The sequence below is a fragment of the Staurois parvus genome, unplaced genomic scaffold (genome assembly GCF_062004578.1).
Source record: "Staurois parvus isolate SC_StPar_1 unplaced genomic scaffold, SC_StPar_1.0 ptg000595l, whole genome shotgun sequence".
Classification (NCBI taxonomy): Eukaryota; Metazoa; Chordata; class Amphibia; order Anura; family Ranidae; genus Staurois; species Staurois parvus.
In genome coordinates this window covers 1,374,625-1,387,596 of record NW_028318391.1, presented here as the reverse complement: position 1 = coordinate 1,387,596, position 12,972 = coordinate 1,374,625, and the positions used below count along the sequence as shown (strand labels likewise).

The 12,972-nt window shown below is 48.1% G+C and overlaps 1 protein-coding gene across 1 annotated transcript in view; it reads left to right on the top strand.

Annotated features, from left to right (window-relative positions):
• ZFAND3 (zinc finger AN1-type containing 3) overlaps positions 1-12,972 on the top strand; it is a 309,345-nt gene that overhangs the window by 181,876 nt on the left and 114,497 nt on the right. Inside the window, exon 3 of the mRNA XM_089692567.1 lies at positions 10,433-10,612. Within this exon, the coding sequence (XP_089548693.1) occupies positions 10,433-10,612 (180 nt within the window). The remainder of the gene's footprint in view (positions 1-10,432; positions 10,613-12,972) is intronic.

Here is a 12,972-nt window from a genome sequence, read left to right as displayed (position 1 = left end):
ACTGCCTTCCATACTTACTGCCTTCCTTCCTTCCTTACTGTCTTCCATACTTACTGCTTTCCTTCCTTACTGTCTTCCATACTTACTGCCTTCCATACTTACTGCCTGCCTTCCTTACTGTCTTCCATACTTACTGCCTTCCATACTTACTGCCTTCCTTCCTTCCTTCCTTCCTTCCTTACTGCCTTCCATACTTACTGCCTTCCTTCCTTACTGCCTTCCATACTTACTGCCTTCCTTCCTTACTGCCTTCCATACTTACTGCCTTCCTTCTTTACTGTCTTCCATACTTACTGCCTTCCTTCCTTCCTTACTGTCTTCCATACTTACTGCCTTCCTTCCTTACTGTCTTCCATACTTACTGCCTTCCTTCCTTACTGTCTTCCTTCCTTACTGCCTTCCCTCCTTACTGTCTTCCATACTTACTGCCTTCCTGCCTTCCTTCCTTACTGACTTCCTTCCTTACTGCCTTCCTTCCTTTCTGTCTTCCATACTTACTACCTTCCTTCCTTACTGCCGTCCATACACACTGCCTTCCATACTTACTGCCTTCCTTCCTTACTGTCTTCCATACTTACTGCCTTCCATACTTACTGCCTTCCTTCCTTACTGCCTGCCTTCCTTACTGTCTTCCATACTTACTGCCTTCCATACTTACTGCCTTCCTTCCTTCCTTACTGCCTTCCATACTTACTGCCTTCCTTCCTTACTGCCTTCCATACTTACTGCCTTCCTTCCTTACTGCCTTCCTTCCTTACTGCCTGCCTTCCTTACTGTCTTCCATACTTACTGCCTTCCATACTTACTGCCTTCCTTCCTTCCTTACTGCCTTCCATACTTACTGCCTTCCTTCCTTATTGCCTTCCATACTTACTGCCTTCCTTCCTTACTGTCTTCCATACTTACTGCCTTCCTTCCTTACTGTCTTCCTTCCTTACTGCCTTCCTTCCTTACTGCCTTCCTTCCTTACTGTCTTCCATAGTTACTGCCTTCCTTCCTTACTGTCTTCCATACTTACTGCCTTCCTTCCTTCCTTACTGTCTTCCATACTTACTGCCTTCCTTCCTTCCTTACTGTCTTCCATACTTACTGCCTTCCCTCCTTACTGCCTTCCCTCCTTACTGTCTTCCATACTTACTGCCTTCCTGCCTTCCTTCCTTACTGACTTCCTTCCTTACTGCCTTCCTTCCTTTCTGTCTTCCATACTTACTACCTTCCTTCCTTACTGCCGTCCATACACACTGCCTTACATACTTACTGCCTTCCTTCCTTACTGCCTTCCATACTTACTGCCTTCCTTCCTTACTGCCTTCCATACTTACTGCCTTCCTTCCTTACTGCCTTCCATACTTACTGCCTTCCTTCTTTACTGTCTTCCATACTTACTGCCTTCCTTCCTTCCTTACTGTCTTCCATACTTACTGCCTTCCTTCCTTACTGTCTTCCATACTTACTGCCTTCCTTCCTTACTGTCTTCCTTCCTTACTGCCTTCCCTCCTTACTGTCTTCCATACTTACTGCCTTCCTGCCTTCCTTCCTTACTGACTTCCTTCCTTACTGCCTTCCTTCCTTTCTGTCTTCCATACTTACTACCTTCCTTCCTTACTGCCGTCCATACACACTGCCTTCCATACTTACTGCCTTCCTTCCTTACTGTCTTCCATACTTACTGCCTTCCATACTTACTGCCTTCCTTCCTTACTGCCTGCCTTCCTTACTGTCTTCCATACTTACTGCCTTCCATACTTACTGCCTTCCTTCCTTCCTTACTGCCTTCCATACTTACTGCCTTCCTTCCTTACTGCCTTCCATACTTACTGCCTTCCTTCCTTACTGCCTTCCTTCCTTACTCCCTGCCTTCCTTACTGTCTTCCATACTTACTGCCTTCCATACTTACTGCCTTCCTTCCTTCCTTACTGCCTTCCATACTTACTGCCTTCCTTCCTTATTGCCTTCCATACTTACTGCCTTCCTTCCTTACTGTCTTCCATACTTACTGCCTTCCTTCCTTACTGTCTTCCTTCCTTACTGCCTTCCTTCCTTACTGCCTTCCTTCCTTACTGTCTTCCATAGTTACTGCCTTCCTTCCTTACTGTCTTCCATACTTACTGCCTTCCTTCCTTCCTTACTGTCTTCCATACTTACTGCCTTCCTTCCTTCCTTACTGTCTTCCATACTTACTGCCTTCCCTCCTTACTGCCTTCCCTCCTTACTGTCTTCCATACTTACTGCCTTCCTGCCTTCCTTCCTTACTGACTTCCTTCCTTACTGCCTTCCTTCCTTTCTGTCTTCCATACTTACTACCTTCCTTCCTTACTGCCGTCCATACACACTGCCTTACATACTTACTGCCTTCCTTCCTTACTGTCTTCCATACTTACTGCCTTCCATACTTACTGCCTTCCATACTTACTGCCTTCCTTCCTTACTGCCTGCCTTCCTTACTGTCTTCCATACTTACTGCCTTCCATACTTACTTCCTCCCTTCCTTCCTTACTGCCTTCAATACTTACTGCCTTCCATACTTACTTCCTCCCTTCCTTCCTTACTGCCTTCAATACTTACTGCCTTCCTTCCTTACTGCCTTCCATACTTACTGCCTTCCTTCCTTACTGCCTTCCTTCCTTATTGCCTTCCATACTTACTGCCTTCCTTCCTTACTGCCTGCCTTCCTTACTGTCTTCCATACTTACTGCCTTCCATACTTACTTCCTCCCTTCCTTCCTTACTGCCTTCAATACTTACTGCCTTCCATACTTACTTCCTCCCTTCCTTCCTTACTGCCTTCAATACTTACTGCCTTCCTTCCTTACTGCCTTCCATACTTACTGCCTTCCTTCCTTACTGCCTTCCTTCCTTACTGTCTTCCATACTTACTGCCTTCCTTCCTTACTGCCTTCCTTCCTTACTGCCTTCCTTCCTTACTGTCTTCCATACTTACTGCCTTTCTTCCTTACTGTCTTCCATACCGCCTCCCTTCCATAGTGCCTCCTGCTGGGTGAAGGGAGCAGAGAAAGGGCCTGTTCTAGCGTTCTGCATGGCAGAGAATACGATCGGCCTTTTCCATTATAGCTGCTTGACCGGAGTTCTACTTATCATCGTCTGAGGCCCTTTGAAGAGTCGCATGCTCTTGGCTGTCACCATCCTGCATTGGCGTTTATCTAGCGAGATGGGATCCTTGTCCCGGCAGCCCCCCCTGGCAGTTATGTATTTTACACCTCCCGGTCCCACAGAAAATATATTATCAGCGTTGACCTTTTGGGTTCACAAATATAGGTCAGATTTTCTTTCTGCGCCGCAGCTCTGACACTTTGATGCATGAGCTTATGGAAATTTCCCTCGGCGAATCGTCCCGCTCACCTCGCACTGGAAATAAACGATGTTCCCTGACAGTTTGGGACCAGAAGTGTCTCCGCCATTTGGATGGGCTTCAGGTTCAGAAATAGGGCTGAGGCTCGGGATATAAATACTGGCTCACCTACTTCCTGCGGCCCCTGGGATCACATGATCGCTTCCAGAAATGGACCAGACATCTGCCAGATGATGCAGGTGATGTCAGGATGGCCTGTGAAGGCCTCCGAGGAACCGGCTTTGAAGATCGCAGACTACGTTTAATGTTGTAGAGACCCTCCGGGATTTTGTTCATTTGGTACAAACCTTTGGTAAATGAGGGCCCAACCCCGGGGTCCGAGGACACCATCTTCATGGGATTTGTATAATCTCCCTGTGTGTGTTACGTGGCTTTCATACCACAGTCCACAAATGAATGCCTTGGGAGCATTAGAGTGTAAGCTCCTCTGGTACAGAGACTGATTTGTCTCGGTGTTCTCTGTACAGCGCTGTGGTATATGTCAGAGCTATATAAATGTATAACAATAGTGTGTGACTGTGGGGGAGGGGACATTAGAGTGTAAGCTCCTCTGGTACAGAGAATGAAGGGACTGGGTCAGTGATCTCTGTACAGCGCTGCGGTATATGTCAGAGCTATATAAATGTATAATAATAGTGTGTGACTGTGGGGGAGGGGACATTAGAGTGTAAGCTCCTCTGGTACAGAGACTGATGTGACTAGCTCAGCGATCTCTGTACAGCACTGCGGTATATGTCAGAGCTATATAAATGTATAATAGGATGTGTCCCTTGTACTCAGGTTGAAGTGTCGCTAAATCCTTAATTTTATTTAAAGAGGTGGTCAGCAGCACATCCATAGCAGCCATGCAATGGGTAGATTACAACCCTGCCATGCACCTGACCCTGCCTACTAACTTTCTGACCTCAGATTGGTACAGAGCAGGGGCGGACTGACCATTTGGAAACTCGGACACTGCCCGAGGGCCGGGGTTCAGTAGGGGGCCCCATGAGATGCCCCTGGTACCTTTTTCATAGGCTTTTTTGAGTTTGGGCAAGGACACAGGGGCCCCATGACCCCCTATTGCCCGGGGGCCCCATGAGTTGTCAGTCCACCCCTGGTACAGAGCCAAAGAAAGTCCCAGGTACCGGCTTGGCTCTGATGTGTTGTATGACACAGTTGAGAGGACACCTGGGAGGACTACTCTCACTCTGCCGGGCGAAGTTTGTAATAGAATCGGGTGTTTTGGGGTTACATACTGCTGACCCCTGAACTCATTAGAAACTGCTGATCCCTGCCCTGTGCATTACTTACTAATTTCTGCATTGCATACTACTGAACACTGCACTCTGGTTACATGCTGCTAACTTCTTCACTCTGCATTACAAACTACTGACCTCTGCACACTCCGTTACATACTACTGACCTCTGCACTCTGCATTACAAACTACTGACCTCTGCACTCTCCGTTACATACTACTGACCTCTGCACTCTGCATTACAAACTACTGACCTCTGCACTCTTTGTTACATACTACTGACCTCTGCACTCTGCATTACAAACTACTGACCTCTGCACTCTTTGTTACATACTACTGACCTCTGCACTCTCCGTTGCATACTACTGACCTCTGCACTCTGCATTACAAACTACTGACCTCTGCACTCACCTTTTCATACTACTGACCTCTGCACTCTCCGTTGCATACTACTGACCTCTGCACTCTGCATTACAAACTACTGACCTCTGCACTCTCCGTTGCATACTACTGACCTCTGCACTCTCCGTTGCATACTACTGACCTCTGCACTCTGCATTACAAACTACTGACCTCTGCACTCTTTGTTACATACTACTGACCTCTGCACTCTCCGTTGCATACTACTGACCTCTGCACTCTGCATTACAAACTACTGACCTCTGCACTCACCTTTTCATACTACTGACCTCTGCACTCTCCGTTGCATACTACTGACCTCTGCACTCTCCGTTGCATACTACTGACCTCTGCACTCTCCGTTGCACACTACTGACCTCTGCACTCTCCGTTGAACACTACTGACCTCTGCACTCTCCGTTAGATACTGCTGACTTCTGCACTCTACCTTACCTGCTGCTGACCCCTCACTAGTCTTTACTTACCACTGATCTCTGCACTGTGCTTTACTTACCACTAGCCTCTGCACTCTGTATTATTTACTGCTGACCCCTTCATTGTGCATCACACATTACTGACCTTTGCACTCTGCCTTACTAATGACCTCTGAACTCTGGCTTACTTACTACTGACCTCAGAATTTTTCAGACTCCGCTTTTTAATGGGGCCTTCCTAGTTTAGCATGCTGTGTCCCGGTGATCTTTGATCCCTTCCTCTTTGTTCTGGTAGATCTCCATCTCAGGGTTGCCTATCCCGGCTACTAAGGCACGTGATGAAGTAGCCTTTCTGCAGTTTTGGGCTCCTGGCAGATTCTGGTGTAAAGAGAGACACTCCCTGCCGGAGGTCTCTTGTAACACTTCTGAGGTGACAGTCTAGTGCCAGGGGTAGTCAACCAACTGTGGTGAAACTTCAAGTCCCATGAGACATTGCAAGACCCTGACCGTCCCGGACATGACTCCTAGAGGCAGGGGCATGATGGCATTTGTAGTTTGACCACAGCTGGAGTGCTGAGGTTTGCTACCCCCAGTCTAGTGTAATGTGTCACCATCTGACGCTGAGATATCTCCTGCTGTGGAGCAGTCTCTTCATCTTGAAGGCTCAGGGTGGGGTTGCGCCGGCGGCAGCATTTACTGAAGCTGGCAGCAGTTGATTTAACTTTGCAGCAACTGCTAAAAGTCCAAATAATCCGATTTCGGTGCACTTAAACCTTTAGTCACTTTCCCTTTTGCTTTAATGTTCCAGAACCCGCTGCCTCCCTCCGCTGCGCCATCCCTCCGTGACACCAGGAGCTCTTCCAGCTTCCGCTAAGCAGATCAATTATTTGGATCTTCACGTTCCTCTCTCAATCCTTCCTGCTGGCTGCTGAACTGCCACTTCACACCTTCCCCACTAATTGTGCATAGTTTAGCTCAAGCGCTTTCCAATCCACCCCCTGAGAGCGCGTCTCTCCGCCGCGACACGGCTCTCCCCTCTCGTCTGAGTGATGCAGACACTTTTGTGAAGCAGCCTCGGTGCCGGATCAGTGCCAGCAGAGGCCGAATGAAGAATTGGAAGCAGCAGCTCCTGGTAGAGCGGAGTACGTGACTGTCACTTTAGAAGCATCAGGCAGGCCGCTGTACACAAATGATCAATAAACTGCCTTATCTAAAGATGGCCGTACGCTAGTAGAATTTCCCATTTAACCCGTTCACTGCTGGGGCCATTTTCTTTTTTTTCTTCTCAAATATTTTTTGCACATACGTTTGACACGCACACATTGTAGGCATGAAGGTGTAACAGACCCCCACGACTGGGTATTTCCATCAAGAAGCTGCTTCTCAGGCTCTGGAACATGAGAACAATGAATCTGGCTATTGTTACCCCAAGATCCAGACGACACCAGATTTGAAGTAATCCAGAAGGTAGACTAGTTTATTTGAACACAGATACAAGATATATACACTCAGGGGACAGTCCCCCCTCCCTGCAAAATGACACAGGGCGGGGCAATCTACATTTAGTAACAAGAGACACACAGGTATTCAAACTTCACACCAGCAGACAGTCCCATCAGGAGGGAGGGCCGCTGGAGACACCCCCCCCCCCACTAAGCTAATGCACACAAACACATACATCCCATAATAGTTTGCTCCCAACCAAGACACACAATAGAACAATGGGATGCAACCACATGGCATCAAACAATCCACAACCCCCACCTATCTCCTAGACATGTCTACACAATATTAGGACAGATCACCCTGTACCCGTAACAGGCACAGGGTGACTTACACATAAGAGGGATATGGGGAGCTGAGACAGGGGTCTCCCCACCTCTCCAAAGTGAGCTGTGTTCCATGGACCCCTCACCCAAAGTGACTCCCGTCACAGAAGGTAAAGGACCTTCATTGTGCAGAGCCCCCAGTAATACTCACCTGAGTCCGATCTTGGCCCAGCGATGGGCACAGGAGACTCGGCTTTTCTGGGTCTCCCCCCTCCTTATTGGCTGAGACACAGCAGCAGGAGCCATTGGCTCCCGCTGCTGTCAATCACAGCCTGTGTGGAGGGAGCGGGGTGCAGGGTCGAATCCCGGTCTGGTGTGTCCTATAGACAGACTAAGGGACGTGCCCGTACCAGTGCCCCCGTAGCAAGCAGGGAGGAGCCAGAATCACTGGCGGGGGGCCCAAAAAGAGGAGGATCAGGGCTGCTCTGTGCAAAACCATTACACAGAGCAGGTAAGTATGATTTGTTTGTTATTTAACCACTTCAATTCTGGACACTTTTACCCCCTTCCTGTCCAGGCCAATTTCCAGCTTTCAGCGCTGTCACACTTTGAATGACAATTGCGCGGTCATGCAACACTGTACCCATATGAATTTTTTAGCATTTTTTTTGAGACAGATAAAGCTTTATTTTGGTGGTATTTATTCACCGCTAAGATTTTTATTTTTTTTTTGCTATTTAAATGAAAAAGTCCAAAAATTTTGAAAAAAAGTTTTTTCTCATAAAATTTGTGCAAATAAATAATCTTTCTTCATAAATTGTGGCCAACATGTATTTGGTTATCTTTTTAGTAAAAAAAAAAAACAAATTAGATTATAATCAAAAATTGTAATTTTTCAAAAAAAATTTTACATTTTTATTTTATTTTTTTTATATTATTTGTATTTTTTTATATTATTTGTTTTTTTTACATACTGTCACCCTATAATTTTTTAAAAAAAAATTTGACATTTTTCTTTTATATATTTTTTATATTACTATTTGTGTCTTTTTTTTTTTTTTAACATACTGTCACCCTAGCAGCACCATGGTGACACTGTACTACTCATGGGGGGGTAATGAAGATTTTTTTTTTTTTTACACTGATTGCTTTTACACCTATAAAGGCTGTACAAGCAATCATTTCTCCTTCTCTCTGTCTGCATTCTTGCAGCCATTGAGAAATACTATGTAAGCTGTGATTGGTCACAGCTTGTCACATGGTATAAGGCTGTTGTGAATAGCCCTGTACCATGTGATCTCTGTGATCATTCATAGATTTCACACGTAGTAAGCAATGATGTCAGGAAGTGACATCTTGCTTACTACTCTTCATGGGATCACTGATTGGCCAATCAGTAATAACATGATCGGGACCTCGCACACAGGTCTTGTTCAACGATCGGTGTTCCACTGTGTCCGGAGCGGGCACTGGATCGCTCCCAGGGAGCGCGCACAAGCAGGGGATGGGGATGATGTTTATGTACATGGGCCGGATGGGAAGTGGTTAAAAGAAAAAAAAGGCTTTGGTATCGAGAAGGTCAGGGCAGTAAAGTGGAGCGAAGTGCTGCGAAAACTGTTGGCGCTATATAAATCCTGTATAATAATAATAATAATAATAATAATAATAACTACACTGTATCAGAGCCCCACAAACTGAAAACACTATTTAATTCATTTTTAATATTCAAAGCAAACTCTCCCATCCGTCCATCCATGTCTCCGTCCATCCATCCATCCATGTCTCCGTCCATCCATCCATTCATCCGTGTCTCCGTCCATCCATTCATCCGTGTCTCCATCCATCCATTCATCCGTGTCTCCGTCCATCCATCCATGTCTCAGTCCATCCATCCATCCGTGTCTCCGTCCATCCATCCATGTCTCAGTCCATCCGTGTCTCCGTCCATCCATCCATGTCTCAGTCCATCCATCCGTGTCTCCGTCCATCCATCCGTGTCTCCGTCCATCCATCCATGTCTCTGTTCATCTATGTCTCTGTCCATCTATGTCTCTGTCCATCCATGTCTCTGTCCATCCATGTCTCCGTCCATCCATCCATGTCTCCGTCCATCCATCCGTGTCTCTGTCCATCCATCCATGTCTCCGTCCATCCATCCGTATCTCTGTCCATCCATCCAAACGTATCTCCATCCATCCATGTCTCCGTCCATCCATCCGTGTCTCCGTCCATCCATCCGTGTCTCCGTCCATCCATCCATGTCTCCGTCCATCCATCCGTGTCTCTGTCCATCCATCCGTGTCTCCGTCCATCCATCCGTACCTCCATCCATCCATCCAAACGTATCTCCATCCATCCATCCATGTGTCCGTCCATCCATCTGTGTCTCCGTCCATCCATCCATGTCTCCGTCCATCCATCCGTATCTCCGTCCATCCATCCATCCGTATCTCCGTCCATCCATCCATCCGTATCTCCATCCATCCATCCGTCCATATCTCCGTCCATGTCTCCGTCCATCCATCCGTCCATGTCTCCGTCCATCCATCCATGTCTCTGTCCATCCATCCGTCCATCCATCCATCCATCCATGCCTCCGTCCATCCATCCATCCATCCATGTCGCCGTCCATCCATCCATCCATCCATGGCTCCATGCTTTATGTTGCTGAGAAATCACTTTCAAAAACACTCCCCTGTTGTTTTTGTAGTTGTGACCATCTTGAGTAAGGTGATTCATGTCGCATGTACTTCCTGGAATTCATCTGCACTTAGCTCAGGCATGCAGGGTGTGCTGAACTGGGAAAGCCCCTTCTCCCGTAAAGACTCCTGGGATGTATGACATCATTTTGGCCTAGGCCAAGAACCAGGAAGTAACTGAAGAAATGTAAAACAATTTTAAAACAAGTAAATAAAATAACTTCCTATCTATTTACTAATTCCAGCAACATAAGGATTGAAAATAGTTTGTGTTGTCAGAGAACTTAGTTCCGCTTTCAGGGAGGGATAGGAGGAATCAAGTAAAAGAGGGAAAAAGAAAGGAGGAAAAAAAGAGAGTAAACATCGGGGGATCTAAAGGGTCTTTTTTTTCTAGTTGTCCCACCGCGATCTCTGGTGAAAGGAGGTGACAGTTTCTGAATGCACATGTGACGTTGTGATCGATGAGAGGCGGAGCTTTCCAATCCTTTTCTTTATAAAGACAGTTCTCTTTATTCTTTGTAGATTTCCAGAAGAAGCAGCCAGACGATGACTCCACCCCCAGCACAAGCAGCAGCCAATCAGACTTATTCCCCAGCGAGATAAACAGCGACAACGGAAATACCTCGATATCTTCGCAGAGCAGTAGTTCTAGCCAGCCTCTCTCCACAGACCTGAATGTAGCCTCTCCCAGCCAGGAGGAATGTGAGTCCCTTTTACCCGTATTGTATTGATGTTACGTTTCACCGTCTCTTGCGTCACCAGATTTCATTGATGGCCTTTCTTAAAGCGGAACTCCACCCAAAAGGGAAAGTTCCGCTTTAAGCCTTTGTCCCCCACTCTCCATTAACCACTTCATGTTCAGACACTTTCCCCCCCTTCCAGTCCGGACACTTTCCCCCCCTTCCAGTCCGGACACTTTCCCCCCCTTCCAGTCCGGACACTTTCCCCCCCTTCCAGTCCGGACACTTTCCCCCCCTTCCAGTCCGGACACTTTCACCCCCCTTCCAGTTCGGACAATTTCCCCCCCCCCTTCCAGTCCGGACAATTTCACCCCCCTTCCAGTCCGGACACTTTCCCCCCCCTTCCAGTCTGGACACTTTCCCCCCCCTTCCAGTCTGGACACTTTCCCCCCCCCTTCCAGTCCGGACACTTTCCCCCCCCCCTTCCAGTCCGGACACTTCCCCCCCCCCTTCCAGTCCGGACACTTTCCCCCCCCCTTCCAGTCCAGACACTTTCCCCCCCCCCCTTCCAGTCCGGACACTTTCCCCCCCCTTCCAGTCCGGACACTTTCCCCCCCCTTCCAGTCCGGACACTTTCCCCCCCCTTCCAGTCCGGACACTTTCCCCCCCCTTCCAGTCCGGACACTTTCCCCCCCCTTCCAGTCCGGACACTTTCCCCCCCTTCCAGTCCGGACACTTTCCCCCCCTTCCAGTCCGGACACTTTCCCCCCCTTCCAGTCCGGACACTTTCACCCCCCTTCCAGTCCGGACAATTTCCCCCCCCCTTCCAGTCCCGACACTTTCCCCCCCCTTCCAGTCCCGACACTTTCCCCCCCCTTCCAGTCCCGACACTTTCACCCCCTTCCAGTCCCGACACTTTCCCCCCTCCCAGTCCCGACACTTTCCCCCCCCTTCCAGTCCGGACACTTTCCCCCCCCCTTCCAGTCCGGACACTTTCCCCCCCCTTCCAGTCCGGACACTTTCCCCCCCCTTCCAGTCCGGACACTTTCCCCCCCTTCCAGTCCGGACACTTTCCCCCCCTTCCAGTCCGGACACTTTCCCCCCCTTCCAGTCCGGACACTTTCCCCCCCTTCCAGTCCGGACACTTTCCCCCCCTTCCAGTCCGGACACTTTCCCCCCCTTCCAGTCCGGACACTTTCCCCCCCTTCCAGTCCGGACACTTTCACCCCCTTCCAGTCCGGACACTTTCACCCCCTTCCAGTCCGGACACTTTCCCCCCCCCCTCTTCCAGTCCGGACACTTTCACCCCCTTCCAGTCCGGACACTTTCCCCCCTTCCAGTCCGGACACTTCCCCCCCCCCCCCCCCTCCAGTGCAGGCCAATTTTCAGCTTTCAGCGGTATCACACTTTAAATGACAATTGCGCGGTGGTATTTATTCACCGCTGGGATTTATATTTTTTTTTTGCTATATAAATGAAAATGTCCAAACATTTTGAAAAAAAAAGTGTTTTTCTTATAAAATTTTGCAAATAAATAATCTTTCTCCATAAATCTTGGCCAAAATGTATTCAGTTATCTTTTTAGTAAAAAAAATAACCCAAAAAAGTTTATAACCAAGAATTATAATTAAAAAAAGAGTTTACATTTTTTTTTATATTATTTGTTTTATTGTTTTTTTTAACATACTGTCACCCTAGCAGTACAGTGTCACCATGGTGACACTGTACTACTTGTGGGGGGTGATGAAGATTTTTTTTTTCTTACACTGATTGCTTTTACACCCATAAAGGCTGTAAAATCAATAATTTCTCCTTCTCTCTGGCTGCATTCTTGCAGCCACTGAGAAATACTGTGAGAGCTGTGATTGGTCACCGCTTGTCACATGGTACAAGGCTGTTGAGAATAGCCCTGTACCATGTGATCTCAGTGATCATTCACAGATTTCACACGTAGTAAGCAATGATGTCAGAAGTGACATCTTGCTTACTACTATTCATGTGATCACAGATTGGCCAATCAGTGATCACATGATCAGGACCTCACACAGCAGGCAACAGATCACAGTGCCACGCGCTCCCAGGGAGCGCGCACAGTCCGAAATGGCGGGCGCCGTTTATGAATGGCAGCCCGCCCCTGCACTGCCACCGTCCGACCGTTTATATACAGCGGCCGGATAGGAAGTGGTTAAGGATTGGCACCTTTGAGGAGCAGGGGGGGGGAGGGGTACCCAAATTTGACAGGTACCCGCTGCGAAGTTGTCCTCCTACCCTCCCTCCCCGTAGTCTTCAGGTCCCAGAAGGCCATTCACAATGCGCAGCGCTTCTCGCACATGCGCAGTGGGCACCCACCTATGAAGCTGCAAGCTGTCTCAGCCGGGTGCC